The sequence below is a fragment of the Echiichthys vipera genome, assembly GCF_963691815.1.
Source record: "Echiichthys vipera genome assembly, chromosome: 11".
NCBI classification, from domain to species: domain Eukaryota; kingdom Metazoa; phylum Chordata; class Actinopteri; order Perciformes; family Trachinidae; genus Echiichthys; species Echiichthys vipera.
This window is the reverse complement of record NC_139836.1, coordinates 19,550,950-19,569,302: the sequence shown is the minus strand read 5'-3', so window position 1 is coordinate 19,569,302 and position 18,353 is coordinate 19,550,950. Positions and strand designations below refer to the sequence as shown.

The 18,353-nt window shown below is 38.8% G+C and overlaps 1 protein-coding gene across 1 annotated transcript; it reads left to right on the top strand.

The window, feature by feature from the left end:
* Window positions 1-5,834: 5,834 nt before the first annotated feature.
* bfsp1 (beaded filament structural protein 1) lies at window positions 5,835-16,110 on the top strand (the record flags this gene model as incomplete). Its single annotated transcript, XM_083923449.1, has 8 exons — window positions 5,835-6,202; window positions 7,308-7,368; window positions 7,749-7,844; window positions 10,417-10,509; window positions 12,470-12,583; window positions 13,710-13,930; window positions 14,709-14,800; window positions 15,053-16,110. The coding sequence occupies 8 exons, from the start codon at window positions 5,835-5,837 to the stop codon at window positions 16,108-16,110; spliced, it is 2,103 nt and encodes a 700-aa protein (XP_083779575.1).
* Window positions 16,111-18,353: the final 2,243 nt, after the last annotated feature.

Genomic DNA, 18,353 nt, shown 5'->3' with positions numbered 1-18,353 from the left:
GCTTAAGTAAACCACTTATTTTGTTTACAAAAAAGGATTTGAGAACCAGCTTAATTATTAAATATAGAAGGACATTTTGAACAGGCTGAGTCTTCTTTGGAAACAGCAGCACATCTTCACCTGGAACAGAAAGTTCCCATTCAAGCATTACTCATGCAGGGTCAGTGTTAATAGCTCAAAACCCATTGCATGATCTCAATGCTTTAGGGATGTATGACATTTCTGACATTTTTGATGAAAAATGCTTTAGGTGATGTCATACCTAGAAAAGGCCTTAATGTAATTAATAAAGACCATGTCACGTTAAAGCAAACCAACACCACAAAACTAGGCTTATTTTTATGACGGGGCATTTGACTGGCTGCAAAAGTGGTCACTAATATCCCCCTGCTAGCGTATGAGGAAAATCAAAGTTTAATAAATAATTATATTAGAATAAATGTGTATTAGAGATATTATTATTATTAGTAGTAGTTTTATTAGAAGAAAAAATACAATACATGTTAGATACAGAAAGAGAGAGAGGGATGATGATGTTGTCAAAAGAACTGACCCATGATTTTGATCATATTAAAATAGGATCAGTAATGGACTATAATGTTGATGCAATACCATGCAAAAAAATAATTAGTGTTCTGGGATAGTATAAAACCAAACTTGCTTCTTTAAGCTGCAGGCTCTCAATATGGAGTATTAAGCTTTTAGAAATAATCACACCATGGAAGGGGATCACAGTCTGTGAATTTAAATCAATAGAGTGAAAATAAAGACATTCAAATGAAGACCTACGGATGACAAAGATTTACTTTCTCTTTCTTTATTACAAGAAATATTAATCTCTAATGGGTTTTCAAGGGATAGTGTTAAAACAAATCTTAAAAAACACTTACCAGCAAACACTGCAGATTTTTCTTTGCTGAATAATTAAAAAGAATAAAATGTGCCAGGTGTGAAGCCAAGCTGAAGTGCTGAATTATTGGACCATCCCCATGACTGCGGACAGAAGATCGCTTTATCAACCTCCATGCACACTGATTCTATCTACTGCCAGTCTGCTCTGCTCCGCTCTGCTCTGCTCTCTTTTGAAAAAAGGGAGGGGGGGGGGGGAGTTGCAACTGTTTCTCTTCTGCCTTGAAGCAAGGTGGAGAAAGCAAGGAATAGCCTTTCAGGAGGTGTGAGAGAGGCAGAAACATGTGTGCGGGCGCATGTGCACGGGTAGCCTTAGTGTTCACCAGGGCTGAAAAAGTTCACCAACCTAATGGATTCCCAAAGTCGACACAATATTTTATTTGCATTAAAGGCCACGGTTACCATTTCTCACAAGACTGACAAGTGAAGAAAGCCGGATTTGCAGACGTAACAGGGATCTCACATGCAGAGTCACTCTTTAATTATAGCATCACTTTATCATGTGCCTCTTACTGGAAATAAATAAAGGAAATAAATAAAGGATTAACAAACTAATCAACAGGAATGTTTAATTTAGCAAAATATAACTATTTAAAGTACCTGACCATATCCTCAACAAATCATGTTCTTTTTTTGCACCATTAGTGGTCTTTAGCTCTTATCTAAATGCAAATATTAAAATGTATATATGTATTTTACATCCCATCCTCTTATTCCATCATTCTTTTTCTAAGCCAGTGAAGCACACTCACTTATGAACAGGGTTATCTAGCCTAACGGTTCCTCTATGATTTCTGGTTGCAAGTGCTCTCCTTTCTACATAAAACGTTTGATATTCACATCAATGGCTGTTACACTGATTGCAGAGTGGCTTTGAGGCAAATAATCAATGTAAGGGATGTTCAGGAATATCATTGCTCATAATAAACAAGAAACCTTGTCTCATTTCCTGCTGGGAAAGAAGCTCTTCGTTAGATATTGTTTCAAATTTCAATCAGCATTTCATTAGGTTGAGCGGATTGATAATAAAATGCAGTATTCTGTGAAGATGCTATTTTTTGAATCTATGAGAATGATCAACAGGAGTGCATTTAATGTGATCCTTTTTTGTCTTCCTTTCTCTGGTTGAAGATCGATGTAGCCTATTGGGAGAGAAGAAGAAAGCTGTCACCATCATATCTCTGTGGTAAACCATCCTGAACAGTAGATGAACAGGTGCAGGCAACAGCACTGATGACTTTTTAGGATCAATTCCTTATTGTGATGGACTGCTGAGTTTTTTATCACCCCTGACAATCATCTGTCAGTAACGGTGAGATGGCTTTTTGTGTCCGCTCACATTGCGTCCAGAAGGCTGGCAGATAAAGTCAACGCAATTTAAACATAATAACGGATAACAAGAGACACCCATGTGCCACCTCCCTGTCATCACCGGGACAGGATGAAGGACACAGGACAATTCGAACATGAATTTGAACATGAACATGTGTGCCCCTCAGAGAGAGAGAGAAAGAAAGAAATCATGTTTTGCTACTGTTGCTCATGGTGTTTCACAGACCCACAAAGAGCTTGTACCATCAGCTGACTCAAAACATAAAAACATGATATAATGCCATCCATCTTTCAGTTGGATTTGAATTGATTGAGAGAGACAGAAAGCCTTTGCATTTTCCAATTACTTTTTTATTACTCTCTAAATATAAGGGGGCTACTTCCTCAGCCTTGCTAGTGTCTGTCACTGTAGCCCAGGAGGCCTGACCACAGGATAAACCCTATGCTCTCATTTCCAACTCTGGATAGCTCTCTAATCTCAACCGGGCCTCAGATTTACTGCCACATGTAACCAATAAATTTAGATGGAAAAAAGACAGCAGTGTGAACCTGGCGTTCTTTCCTCAGCCATGGAGATTATGCACAACACCCACAATCTATGGTCTCTGCTTGAGGTTGGACAGATGAGGTAGTTTATTGGTTACAATAATATGGGGGAATAAGCAGCAGTGAAACAGAATCCATACAAATATATATGAGGTTTAAATCTGAACAGAGGCAGTCTGTTTTGGCAAAATGATGCTTCTGCTGGGGACATAGCCGTCCAAACTCTCTGCTAGAAATCGAGTTCACAGTCATTACCAACCATTCCATGTACATGCACATGTCTTTGCTTGTTCGTTTTGTCTCTATGTGAATGCATTTGTGCAGCTGCACGTACCTGATTGTCCAGGTTTATGTGCTTCTGTAAGACACAGGAGTTTATTAGTATTCTTGTGGGAGCCCTTCTTACTATCCTTTCCACTTCCTAATCAACCTTCTAACTTGATGCAGGTTAGAGTTGACCTTAAGTGTAGTTGCATTTTCATCTTGCCACAGTAAACAATGTGGAAAGGGATTTCGAAAGAATTCCACACTGAAATGCACTGGTACAAGCATTGGTACCATACCAGGATGTTCTATCACAGTGAACCATTTCCCTTTCAAGTGGAAGATGTGGTAGTTAGTGATATCCAACACACATCATAAGTGTATTGAGATATTTACTTAACAACAGCTTTGGGGGGAAAAGGGTAAGAAGATGATTTTGTTTTTAAAAACACATTTTCCGCTTTTTTCAAACACATTCTCATTCCGAACTCTTCACATATAGCTGCTTAGTCAGGACCCATTAGCTTAACTTTCCAACATGCAGGGTATGGTAAGATTTAGGAGAAAAAAAAAAAAAACACTAAATATTATAAATTCGGGCAAAACTAAATATGTTTGTTATGGAACTTCTGTATGTGAAGTTAGAGAAGTGCGTTACATACATAACTCGATTTACATAAGTCACACAAGTTTGGTTTCACACAGGACACAAACAGATGGATGGGTCCCAAACCACATGGCTGCCGGTGTTTGTATCTGTGAAATATTGAACAAAACCATGAACGTTTTATCTAACGCTAACCAAGTTGTTTTTGATACCTAAGCCTAACCATCACCTCTTTTTGCCTAAGTTATTGTTGTGGTCCACTTCAGTCACCGTTTCAGTTATATAGGACGTCATATTTTGTAAGATATCATACGTACCTGTTGATGAACAGGTAAAGGTCCTCATCACATTGGCCCTCATTTATCAATCTTGCGTGAAAACGGGCGCAGATCTGAGCGCAGAATTGGTCGTATGACAGGACCCACGTGTCATTTATGAAACATTCGTATCTGACCAATCTCAGCGTGCAAATGAGCGGGCCTTGATAAATGCAGCGGCTGAATTCGATCGTCGTTAACATGTTATGCCCTTAAATATTCCTGGTTCGGAGGCCTCGCCCACTGAGGTCAAATATGGAGACAAGAAACACTGGTTAGAAAAGAAACTTTTCCGACACAGAGATCGGCATCCTGACATCTTAGATGGAGCAAAATAAAGATGTGCTTTTTGTCAGTCTTAAGAGTGGAATAAAAGGGGCCCATAAAAACGCTGTATGGAAAAGAATAACGGAGGCAGTCAACCCGAAGCAGCACTCCACTGTGACCCTGTTGAACCTGCGCTCCTGCTCTGTAGCGGGGTTTGCCAGCGGGGTTATTAGGTATTCCGTTAGAGGTTAACCTTTGTCACCTAGAAGAACCATACCAAAATATTAATCATCTGATACCTTGTTTGATTTAATGCAATTTATGGAGGGTAGCCACTAACCGAGGAGATGACTTTGGCTCTGGAGTGCACTTTCCTGCAGCCACGCGCCAACACATTCATTCATTCATCTCAGCTTTGTTGGAGCCGGAATACGCTGATATGCTGATGTAAAGCCATTTGACATGTGTTTCATTCAGCTGTTTTACAGACAGCTTTCTAGATCTGTCCAGAGAGACATTTTGACTGACCTTGTACCACAGCCTGCACAGAGTGAGCCAAAGCAGAGGCTCTTCTGTCTCTTACTCATTTTTCAATCACTCTCTCTTACTCTCAATGTAAAAGGGAAATGAAGAAATACAGAGATGTCGGCTAAAAGCAGTTTGAGGAAAAAACAACAATCTTTCTTGTTATTAAAAAAGTGTTAGTGCTGAGGTATTTCAGCTTCAGAGCCATCTCCCCAGAAAAACACCAACATTGCCACATAATTTGCATTTGAATATGGGCTTCTCTGTGATTGTTTGCAGCAGAACAGAAATAAAGATTGAAACCTCTGTTACATATTTAGATTAGGGCTGAACAGTTAGTTGCTAAGTTCAATTCTGCATTGTTTTCATTTCCATTTTATTTTGGCTGTAGACAGAGCTAATACAATGAACAGCAACCATTAAACATTTCTTCATTGTATAATGAGTCCTGATATCCAGTTGCCTAATTATCACTAAATATGAAAACATTTATGTATTTTAGCGTGCCTTGTGTAATGCTTGAGATCATTAACGAAAACACAACTAGCATCCACTTTTACACAAAAAGTGTTTTTTGTTTTCAGTATACACAGTTGACAACACTTGGCCACTTCTGGCAGGAATAGTTTTCCACAGTCCACACAAATCGCACTGCACGAAACTTCCTCTCTGTCCTGTGTTGGGCCTGCATCCAATCTGCCATATCAAATAGGGATCTAGAAAGCAGCTGACTAAGAAGCAAAATAATGGTGCGTGACAAACCAGTGCTTTCGCGGGCCAGTCAATGGTTTGTTTTTGTGGTTCTGCTTTGTCATCAACAGCATGGCTGTTCTAATCTCTGCCACAAAGGCAACAATAAACTCTGGAAGGCCCCAGGCTCATAGCATGTGCGGCCACAGCTAGGGGGAGGTTTTGGGGACTATTTCGCCAACAGCCAGTGCTGTGCAGCGTTTAGTCTAGCATGAGACAGCCAGGGGTGAGCAACTGAGTTTTCAGACATTAAAGGTGCGGAAGGGGACCAAGCACTCCGGGGATACCATCAACCCACGGAAAGAAAGCATACCACCATGTACAAGACAAGCTACCTGCACGAGGTGCGCAAGGAAAAGTATGAGCGCTCAGATGTCTTCGATGAGGAACCTATGGACTCCTCTGCAGGCATTTCAGCCATCCAGGGCTGGGAGAGCCTTCAGGAGCTCAACAGCCGCTTCGCCCGGTACATCAACAGGGCCCGAGTCCTGGAGCAACGCAACGCGGTGTTCCGCAAACAGCTGGAGACACTGCAGCGGATGGAAGAGGCCAGTGGTCTAGAGGAGGCCTTCACAGAGCAGACTGAAGTCAACAGGCAGCGCATCCGGGAGCTCTCCTCTGACCATGCCAAGCTGGAGCGAGAGCTGAGAGATGCTTGCCGCATGCTGGATGAATACACCAGCAAGTAAGAGAGTGGTGAATTGGTCTAATTTTCGTCAGACATGGAATGATTAGAAATACATCATATAAGTTTTCAGAATTAAAAAGAAGTGGAAAAGAACATTAATCCTAAAAAGTGACGATGGTGGTTCTCAATAATTAAAAAAGCAGATAAATGATACTTCTCAGAAAAGCAGAAGGGAAACTGTAAATGTATACATAATCGATGTCAGAGTGGATGCAAAGTCAAATTTATCAATCTAAAGTAAGTCATAAACATTAACACATTCAGTAAATAAACATAGCATTGAAATATCGGTAAATTAAAGGGTCAGTTCTCCCAAATCACTGAAAAAGTAGCAGAGCGTCATACACATTTTCTCACTCACCACCACTAAATAGAATGGATACATGGAATTTAATTTTTAATGTGCATATTGATGTCAATAAGAAAACATAACAATTATGCAAAACTGCAACATTTCTCAGTCTCGATGTCACTACAGAACACACTGTAAACATTTTTAATAGGGTTTTATTTGACTGGTAGAAAGAGTGTTACAGTTAAATTTGTTCACACTGAGGTCTGTGAGTTTTCCAGAGTAACAAATATCAAATGATGTTAGCACCACACATGAAATTCCATTCAGTTGAATTGATGTGTTGGCAATTATATAATACCTGCATTGATGCATACATTTTGAGAGGGACAATTTTATAAAATGTAATTTAGATGAACCAACACTTTAATTACAACTACTGTACTTGTAAAGTAATTGTAATCAGTTGTATGTGGGCAGCAATATTTTTGGTGGTATTCTTTTTTCTTTTTACTCAAAACTCCAGAAAAAAATGTTCACACTCTAAAAAGGAGCAGGGAGAAGAGCAATCATCATTTGTCTCCGCATGATGGATTGAGTTAAGAATAATATTGGCCCACTCTGGTTACTCTGACACATTAAAAACACAGTGTTGTCATACTTCAGATAAGTTTGTCCATCCATCCTAAACAACACAAACATGCAACTCATAACAACCAGGTCTTTCAAGGTAAAACCATAGAATACTGTAGCTCAATAAAGTCATATTGTACCTCTGTTATCACATAATTGAGATGTGTTATGTTCCAGATATAGAAACGAATGTGATTATCAAGAACAGCTGCGGGGCACACTGGAGCAATTAAACAAGGTACTGTATTTGTGTTTGTTTACATAATCATACAAACTGAAATACATAGTAGTTTAATTATCATTAATATTTAAAATGGAAAGAAAGTGAAACGGTTTTCTGTATTGGTTTGGTTATATTTTTGACATATTAATTGGAGAAATACAGAAATTCATTTGCTGAAAAATGTGTTTAGGATTGCTTAATATAATGAATATAAATCATTTGTGTTAAATATACCACAGAGAGCTTAACCTGTTTCATATTGCCTGTATGGCACTGGGTTGGACAATGAAGAGTTTTGTAGGACTGCGTGGTCTTAGGCTCCTAATAAACTCAATGTTCTTTTAGTTTTTGTCCCCTGTTGCTGTTTGTTCTCATATTCTCCTCCTCCTCTCCAGGAGGCTGACAGTGCTCTGCTAAGAAACCTGGAGTACCAGATCCAATCACAGTTCCTGCAGGATGACTTCAACTCCACCAAAGATAGACACAAGAAGGTCAGTGGCACTGATGGTAAATTATCAAAATTAGCGCAACCAAAAATGGAAACTTACTTAATTATCAAATCCATGGTCTCAAACAAATCTTGCAATACAATACATATTTTGAATAGAAATCCATATATCTCAATGAGATCTCATTGTTGCCGTGCTGAAAATAATTGTTTTGATTGCATAAACAAAACTAACCACTTGTAAAAATATACATAAATAAAAAAACACACTTCTTCAAACAGACAGTTGTCTCTGTTCAAATACAACAAATAATAGAAGAAATAGTTCCTCAAGAGTTTTTAGACATGTAGTTATGGAGTTGCATGTGTCTCTACTTTTGATTTTATTTAGTTTTATGGCACTTACATTATATTTTCCATTCATTATTTCTTTTTCTCCATAACTGCATATTTCCATTGAACAGCATTTGTGTTTTGATTTAAAGAAGCCTACAGAGAAACCGTGCAATCTAGATATATCTAGGTTTATATTCCACTATTTCTTTTTATCACTGGCAAATCATAAAAAGCGCGAGACTTTGGACACTTGCCATTGGAATTTACATTGTGAGTCCTACTAGTCGTTATGCAACAGAAAGCACTTTGATTAAGGCTTTGCTTAGATTTTAGTAAATCAAACATGTCCTGACAGAGAATTGTTCAAGTTTACCAATATCTTTAGACCGCCTCAAACCAACTTTGAAAATAAGCACAGTTCCCTTTTAAGTAGCTGTAAATGGATATTGTATCGCAAGAATACTAGGGGAAAACTAACTAAATTGGTTGCAAGTCAAAGTTTTGCAGCAATGTTTACTAACATCAAATATTTCCTCACTGTGTTGATAAGAAATATGATTCAAAAGGCATTATGGTTCTTTCAAAACATATTTTAAGATGTTATAATTATGTGTTATTAGTCTATTCTGTGAAAATGATGTGCTTATGTACAGTATACATGGTGCGAATATCCATCATCCATTCATCATCTTCAACCGCGGGGGGCTGGACCTGATCCCAGCTGACATTAGGCGTGTGGCAGGGTACACCCTGGACAGGATGCCAGTCTATCACAGGGCACATAGAGACAGACAACCATTCACACTTACATTCACACCTATGGGCAATTTAGCGTAATCAATTAACCTAACACATTCATGTCTTTGGACTGTGGGAGGAAGCCAGAGAACCCGGAGAGAAGCCACACAGACACAGGGAGAATATATCAACCTCCATACAGAAGGATTCGAACAAGGAACAGCGAGCCACCCTGGTGTAAATTTGTACTTTTTCAAAAAGAAAGCGTCAATAAATAAAACAGAATACTAAAGGAATCTATAGCTTTGTCAGTGGCCAAAGGGAGAGTGTTGAGGGCTTTATCAGCCTATATACATCGGTATGTTTTGATGCTAGAGCAAACATACAGCACTGAAGTAACACTGAAGTGAGCAATTGCATAGACAGCATTCCTTATCGATGGCTTTGATAAACTTGGCCCATAAAAGCCACTCACTAAGAAACAGCTTTAATAACTCCTTTTCATCATTCAAAGCAGTTTATATCTCTGACACATGCTCTTTAAAGGGCGATTACATTTTGAAATTCTGCCAGTATTGTTGTTGACAATCACTTTGATCTCAGGGTGGTATATTTTGTAAGGATTTATTGGATAACTCACAGTCAGTTGAGAAACATGATCCACTTCAAAGATAATTGGTTCAAAAAAGTATTTTGGACCACAGTGTCTCCTCCTGACCTCAGGCCGCTACTCCTTGAATGACAAGTTACAAAACCTTGCATGGGTGTGAAAGGATGTGTTATGATGTACAGTACCTGGGGCTTTAGCAACAATTTACTTTCCGTGATGTGAGTGAGGAAATGGTTACAAAGAAAATGTAACAACTGTCTTCACAGGTTTTGACATATGACAGTAGAGCACAGAGGAAAGACAAACACTGAAATATTACCCACTGTGCAGTAGAAATTGCTTGAAGGTGCAGCACAGCAGCCACAAAAATACTGAGACAAGAGAAATCTAGGATTTTACACAATGCATGAGTCGTACTTTCCATAAACTTGTATTGCCAGAGCAATTTGTCCTTTTTTAATTTTCACCCAATACTGCTTTTGATGATGAATTATTCTGTGACTTGTGACGGCAATATTGAGATAGCATATCAAAGGGCGCTGCTGTTACTATAATGTATTATGTGGGAAAGAATAGGAAGTCTTGCCTCATGAATATTGGGCTTGTAATCCTGAGCTTTGAAGTATCCCTCTGGAGAGAGGAAATATAAATCTTCTATATTACTAAGCCTGAGATAAGGCTTGTACAAATGGATTCTAAAAGAAACTGTCCTCACTCTAAAGAAATGCTAGCACCATTTATTAATATATTTCAGCTAAATGAAAGCATTTTATTGGATACTTTCATTCTCTCACCTAAGTGCAAAGTAAATAAGCAAGAGCTTTGTGAGTTGAGCAGATAAAGTGGTTTAACATTGCAAAATGGAAATGCTTAGTGATGTTCTTTCTTTTGCTGAGTTGTATGTTTCCTTTTATATTATCTTCCCCTGCAGAACCTTGCAGAGATCCAGACCTATGTGAACATTTTACAGCAAATCAACCAGACACTTCCACTTGCTCCCAATGTGTCAGCAGGCATCTCCGAGGTAAGGTCATTAATGTTGTCACTGTGTGTGTGTGTGTGTGTGTGTGTGTGTGTGTGTGTGTATGTATGTGTGTGTGTGTGTGTGTGTGTGTGCGCGTGTGTGTGTGTGTGCGTGAGTGTACTGCAGTCCCTGGGCAGAGGAGATGGTGTTTGCATGTGTGTCAGCCCTGGCTATGTGTCTCGGGTTGATGAGGTTACTATGCCTGCCTTTTCTCTGTTAAATACAGTACATGAGTGTGTGCATGTGTCAAAAGCACAGACAGTCAAACAGTCAATTTGACACATGAAGCAAATGCCCGGAAGAACAACCTGTGTATGCAAATTTTTGAGGAACTGTGCCATAGTGACTGACATCTGTGTAGCAGATTGGAGTTTCATTAATACAAATATATCTCAGAGTTGCTCTGGATGCACACATACTTTAATTGGTTGAGTTAGATCTCTGTGGGCAGAGATAAAGAGCCACATCTCTTGGCAGCTGTTGAGCTGAAATCTAATTAAAGAAGAATGGAGAAAAAAGAAAAACAGCTCACGAGTGTATATTTCTGGATGAATTGTTGTTTACTGTAAAGTTTCAAAGAAGATGTTCTGGCAACAAGCCACTTTATGTTGTCTTTTTCTTTAGTGTTTAACTTGATACATCTGGGAATTTTGCCATATTGACCCCAATTATTATTGACGACTAATTATTTCTAACATTATGTTGTTGTTAAGTTTTACATGTTTAAATAACAACAGGACAAAAGATTAAAAGGCCAAGAAAGTGCCACAGTTTAGAGAATCCTGTGAGTAGCATACAAAGCTTTTCCAGTGATTTCCATGACTTTTTGAAAAGACAAGTTCTAACATAGCTAGCTTAGCTTGTTAGCCGAGCTGAAGCTCATATCCATGTATCAAGTATATAGCTACTGACTTTTCAACATCTTAAATGCCTGGTAATGAACTGATCAAAATGTTTTAATTATTTTGATATTTTTTATATAGAAAAAAATGACTTCCATGGAATTAGATTTTTTCAGTTACTTTATCATTGTTGGCTCACTAGCTAAAGTTATGTTAATCTACGTAGTGCAGGCAAAATACAAGCTAGCTTCCTCTCTGCACAGTGTCACTGATTAGGCAAACTAGCTAAAGGCCTGCGCTCAACCAAAGACCTAAAGTTATTGTCATCACATTGCTTGTATGTATTTAACTTACTTGGCCATTAAAACTGATTCTGATTCTGATATGTTGATGACCAATCACTGTGAAACTGTCAAACATAAAACTTCCGCAAACTTGAAAGATATTTAAACCATAAATGCTGCCCTTACCTATTTGGTAGGCTAATGATAGTTTATTCAGCATATTGTTATTAGGCCAATTTTTTTTTCTGGCTACAGCAATATTTTTATTTGCTAATTGGTGGAGATAAACCTAAAATCATCAAAACAACATCCGGAAAGTCCAGAACTGAACTTATTCATTGATCAAAATATCATCTCAGATTCAATTCTTTATTTCTACTTATCCTAAATTTAGCATATGATTCGGGATCTTAAACAGGTGTTACTAATTGCCTTAATGATCTCATTCAGGATGCATATTGCCTGCAAATTTAACGCTCACTTTCACCAACTTCACATTTAGTTTGATATTTTGTTTCCAATTTTGCAGGCTTATGCTATGGAGATCACAATTTAAAATTAAATTAGCAGTAAAGATGCATTTCAACAGTAGAAATGATAAGGGGAAGTCAGAAATAGTAAAGTTCTAACAACAGCACTCCATGTACAAAATGGAAAAAACATCACTGCTGTTACCGATGCAATTGGCATTGTGCTCTTTAATTGAAAAATCAATCAGTAAAGCTTTTACTTGACTTATGGGTGTGAGTGTTTGTGTGTGGTATGATCTTCAGGCTGTAAAGATACACTGTGCTTGTCTGCATGTTCTCATTGATTTTTGCTCAATGTGTGAAGGAACAGGAAAAACTACTGGCCCAGAGGAAAGTGCCAGGGCTACAGAGTCAGCTGGAGGAATATAAGAGCGCCCTCTGTCAGCTGCAGGCTCAAAAACAACGTCTACAGACTGAGGTGAGTCACGCGAGCACCATGATAACAGATTTCATGTTAATGACATACCCTACATGCTTAATCTGCAAATTATTTTCACAAATTTAAAAATGACTGTACAAATTGCCAATTAAGTTTTAGGTCTAAAATAAAAGACAACTCATGGGCTGTAGTGTTTCTTATTATCCAAACATGTAGATCTTAACAGAAGATATAAAAACATACAAAAAAAATAAATAAATAAATACATTTGTAAATAAATGAAACTTTTGTATACTTGTTGTTTAGTCAACATACTAATTAGTAATCTTTTTCTTTTTTTAAATATACCAATCACTGTTTCTGCATTCATTTGTTTCTAGGTCAACATGGTTTTAGAAAGGTTTTAAAAGAGACATTTTAGTTTTAATTTCCTCATTTCACTTTGCTTCCTAAGTTAACAAATAAAACTATTCACTGCAAGGCATTAAATAGGCCTTTATCCTGCTGTGCTAATAGCTAGATGCTGCAGAAGCGTCCTTAGATGTGAGCCATGACCACCTCATGACAGAAGGGTAGTCATATACGTAGGTTTAGTGACAGAGTTTCTACCATATGAAATGGGAAAGACGTGACTGCTCTAGTTCAATGGAATTAACACACAATTAAATTTAGTGCCTGTTTTCATTTCCAATGTAGGTGTTTATTCGCTTGGCCGCTACAGGTTTTGACTAAATACATACCTCTGCTATCTGCACAATGATGCTTGTCACTGCTTATTTTATGCACTGTATCTCTCATCTATTAGAACAAACACTTAACTACTAAGGACGGCACGGTGGTCTGGTTAGCACTGTTGCCTCATAGCAAGAGGCTTCCGGGTTTGAATCCTGGCTGGGGCCCTTCTGTGTGGAGTTTGCATGTCCTTCCCATGTCTGCATGGGTTCACTTCAGGTTCTCTGGTTTCTTCCCACAGTCCAAAGACATGCATGCGTTAGGTTAATTGATGACTCTAAATTGCCCTTAGGTGTGAATGTAAGTGTGATTGGCTGTCTATCTCTATGTGCCCTGTAAAAAGCATTGCGCTGTTAAATCTCCTCAAGGGGCTTTGTGAGGTTTTTTTAATCATAATTTATTAATTGATCCATGCCTCTTTCTCTTCTTTCAGACTACAGTGTTGGAGCAAACCATCAAAAACACACAGGAGAATTATGATGATGAAATCCAGATGTACAACGAGCGAATCGAATCTCTGCGGAAGGAGATCGAGGAAGCTGAGAGATCCCTCGAGAAGTTTACCAGTGAATGTCGCCACCTGGCCATGTACCAGACATCACTTGAGAATGAGCTGGAGAGGTACAAGAGGATCATCGAAAACGAAGACAACAGGTAGACTGCCTTCACCTTTCTGAATCACAGAGAGACATGCTTACACAGACATGCAAGGACTGAGTGGAGAGGTCAACTGTTCACTGAAAATTTAGACGTATAGGGGAATGGAGCTCTTCACTGAAGGCTGAAATAATTGCAAAGAAACAGTAATTTTGATCCCCAGCAAATCCAACATGAATGTAAAAGCAATACATAATGTTTTTACATGGCTAAATTCTAACATGATACATTACACTCGATCGACAGATGCACAGCTATGGTCATGGGTCCAGATTCCACCCAGCACAAATGTTTGACTTGCTACCAATAACATTTATTTCAATTACGGTAAAATTATGTAAATGTTATCTCCCTACATAAAGGTCTAAATTATGTTTCAAGGCCTTCTCCACACATCCATTTATTTATGAAAATGTTTAAATCTATTGACTTTATTATATATAAATAAATATATATAAATCAATAATCTGAGTGTAATTGTAGACCGTAAACTCCTTACTTTGTTCATTCACATGCTGTTGTAAATAGGTTAATGTAGAGTGCAGAAATAGCCAGCAGATGGCACCGGGTGACAATAAAACGTTTCCCTCTACTGCACTAGCACAACAACCAGCAGAGTTTTTTTTTCATGTCAGATGAGCTATGTTTGCATTATTTTATCTGTTGTTTCCTTTTTCTGAATAATATGAATTTCCTTACCAGTATCCCTGCATAGCAAAGCTGTTGAGTGCATTGCTGTGGCATGGCTGACATTTCACTACTCTCTTTCCTGCAGGTTGAATTCAGCAATAATTGGCACTCCCATTACCCTGTTCACCACTAATTACCGCTACACTCACACACCCACTTCATCAAGCAGGGGGAGAGGTAACGGCACCATGAGCATATCCCAGCTGATTTACAATGAAAATCACTACTGAATGCACATGCAATCTGCTGCCATTGGTAGACACAACAATATTCTCTCTTAGAGATTCAGTCTTACAAAGCTGAAAAAATAAATGCCTTTATTGTCTTTAGCATCCCAGAACATTTGGGTGTTTTTGTGTATACACAATTTGGTTGTTTTCTAAATTCCCCATTTCCAGCTAGTTGACTTATGACCTCATTTGTGTCCAGATATCACCCAGGCTATCCAAGATATCACCAGCATCAAGCCCCGCCAAAAGATCCTGGCGAAGAAGGTCCTGAAGAAGAAAGAGCTGACCCCGAAAGATGTAATGGACAGTGGCCAGGAGGAAAGAAATGGGGGAGCCACTGGAGAGGCTCCAGATGAAGAACTAAAGGGGATCCCATCTGTTGAAGTACAGGAGGAGAGGGTGAAGAGAAATAAGCAAAGACCTGTTCTCACTGGAGTGTCTCCACAGGATGTCCCAGATGGAGCTCAGATCAGCAAAGCCTTTGACACTCTCTGTAACATCGTCAGAGACAGAATGAGGAAGTACAAGAAGCCTGAGCCAATTGCTGACTTTTACACTAAGGGCCGCTATGTCCTTGTAACTGGCGACGGCAGCTACGTGGATCCATGCTTCTGCACCTCCACGCCATCAGCCGGCCACATCTTCGTCACTATCAGAGATGGAATGATGTCTCCCTATGAGCCTTACGGACCCATCACACCCTCTCCTCCAGCTCCAGTTCCAGCTCCAGTTCCAGTTCCACTTCCAGCTCCAACTCCAGCTCCAGCTCCACTTCCTCAGCCAATAGTAGACCCCAGGCCTCTCGATCCCACCCTGCCCTCTAATGGAGGAGGAGGAGGAAAGGACGATAATAAGGGTGGAAAAGGTAAGGACAATGGAGGTAAAGGGAAGCATAAGAACGGAGAGCCTCACCCTCACTCTAAAGATCCAAGCCCAGTCCCTTCACCCTCTGGCCCCAAAGATCCCACCCCAGCTGCCGATCATCACAAGAAAAGCCGGGATGAAAATTGGCCAAGTGGGCCCACTCCAAAGCCTGCGCCCCGTGGTGCCAGCACCAGCTCGAGCTCCAGTTCCAGCACTAGTACCAGCACTAGCAGCAGCTCTGGCAGCTTTACTCCAGAAGCCATGAGCTACGAGAAATTGGAGGTGGTGGAGTCTGTGGAGAAGTTCTCCAATGGCCGCAAGATTAAAGGTTATGAGGAGACTTCCATGGTGGTGGAGACCATGATCGAGAAGTCTAGCAAGAAGAAACATTGAAACCACGTAACCTGACATGAAGAGTCAATCAGCTCCACCATGGTCATATATGGTTCAGGTCCTCTAAAAAGAAGACAATACTGATAAATAGCACTGCTCCTCAAACTGCTGGAATAAGACTAATGTTTTTGTCTCTGAGGAAAAACCAACCATGTTTCAAGACCAACTACACATTCCTGCTCTGATATTCAATGCTTTTCCATTAGCTTGCAGTCTCTGGTCTTGCGTCCAGAATACGTTTTGCTGGTTCCATAAGTACTGCTGTTGTTGTTCGACTTAAATCCCATGCTCATGCTATGAGTCCTTTACTGTCTGAAAACTTGGGACTTTGAAAAATTAAGCTCTACACCTAGAAAAAAAAGAAGAAAAGAAATAAAAAAAATTGAGAAGTTGTGCCACCCCTCTGAACTCTGTCTCTCCAACTCTCCCCTTTGAGCTCATTTGTTCAATTGGATACCACTGCCTGCCCTCAGCACGATTTTGCTGTGTATTAATTTGCTTTGATATATTGAATAATAAAGAAGATTCAAACATCATTTGACCTTGCTGTTAAACAGACTCTTTGCACCAAGCACCACACACATATTTGATAGGTAATAAAACCTCTTATGCATACATGTGGAATTTTATATTACAGTATAATAATTAACCCTTTTTAAAATGTACCTACTGTATATATTTTTGTGTTCGTGACAGTTTACAGATGGTGTTCCCTGTATCTTTTAAGCCCCCACTTTAGGGTTGAAAAGTCCATTTAAGTAGTGCAGCATCCACAGGAAACTCATTCATTTTTTATGTGACTTTGAGTAGTTCACAGTGTTCCCTGCATTTAATATCATCCAAGCTGTCTCCAAAAAGAATAGTAGGTGGTAAATAAAAACACAAAAGAGGAATGAACAAAATATGTCTAAGAGGATTTGTGAGACAAATAAGAAATATTCGACCTGATTACAGTAAGCTAAGCTGCTTGAAAAAAGAGTAAACACTCCCTCAGAAAGGAGTCACATGAAAACGCCATGACAAAAAAGGAGCCAAATCAGCAGCAGAGCAGCAGCTGCTGGTGCGTCTGCAGCCATAGGAGGCCAGAAATGACACTACACTCTCTAAAACATGTAGTACATTCAAGTCATTTGTTATAGCTTGGTATATTGGTATTGGCTTGGTATATTGAGACTAATGAGATCAAGTTTGAGATAATTAGGAGTCCCCAATGATTTTACAATGAAGCCATTTCTGTTTCCTTCGCTGCACTTAACCTACAATAACTGTTTTTTTGCCATTAAGAGGCAGCAGAAATACACTATACAAGCAATTCATAGACATATTATAACCTTTTGAAGTGACAATATCTTGTTTATACATCCAGTGATACAAAGCAACATTAGCAATAATTCTGAAAGATCTAAAAATGCTACACTTTGTTCAGCAACTAGTAGATGAGAAAGTTACTCAAAAGATTAAAACAAACAATAAGCTGGAAGACATTAAACACTCCAAAGAGCTGGAGAGAACTATAGAATCTGGTGTAATAACAATAACAATTATCTGTGGGTGCATCAATATAAGAGACCCGTTTCATTTTACATGAAATATTATGATCTATCGATAAACGTGAAATACTGGTCATGGCCAAATGAGATCATAGTCAAGATCATTAGTAGTTTCACATGTCTATGATATAGGCAAGAACGTTTCTAAATATTATTACTACATTTCTCATAAAATATGTTGCATTCTGTTTTTTTTTTTACCACAGATAATACATTTAGCCATACATTCATCCTTTTCCTTCTCTGCTATAAAGAGAGCCAGTGTATTTTCTTCAAATGCCATGAAACTGAGTCTTCTCTACATGTTTTACAGATGTATAGTCAATACATTACTGAAAGCTATTATGACAGTGATTTATTGATGCTACATGAAGATCCTATGTGTCTATAAAGTGAAGAGCACCTTGTTATAAGTAGCTCAGGCCCCATTTTTTTGGAGGGTATTTTTTCCTTTTATTGGACAGCACAGTACCGAATGAAAGAAACACGGGGAAATATTAAAATTGGGTCCATTACCTTTAGGTATCGGCTGCTTGTGCTCAACTTATATTTTTAGACTGAGAATGTTTACTCCACATTCTCTGTCTTTTTTCCTATCAAAATGTTGGTCCTTGAAATGACAGAGAATGGCATGCTACTTTTACTCAGTATGTTCAGTGGTGTGTTGCAAATCACTCAAGTGCTTTAATAAAC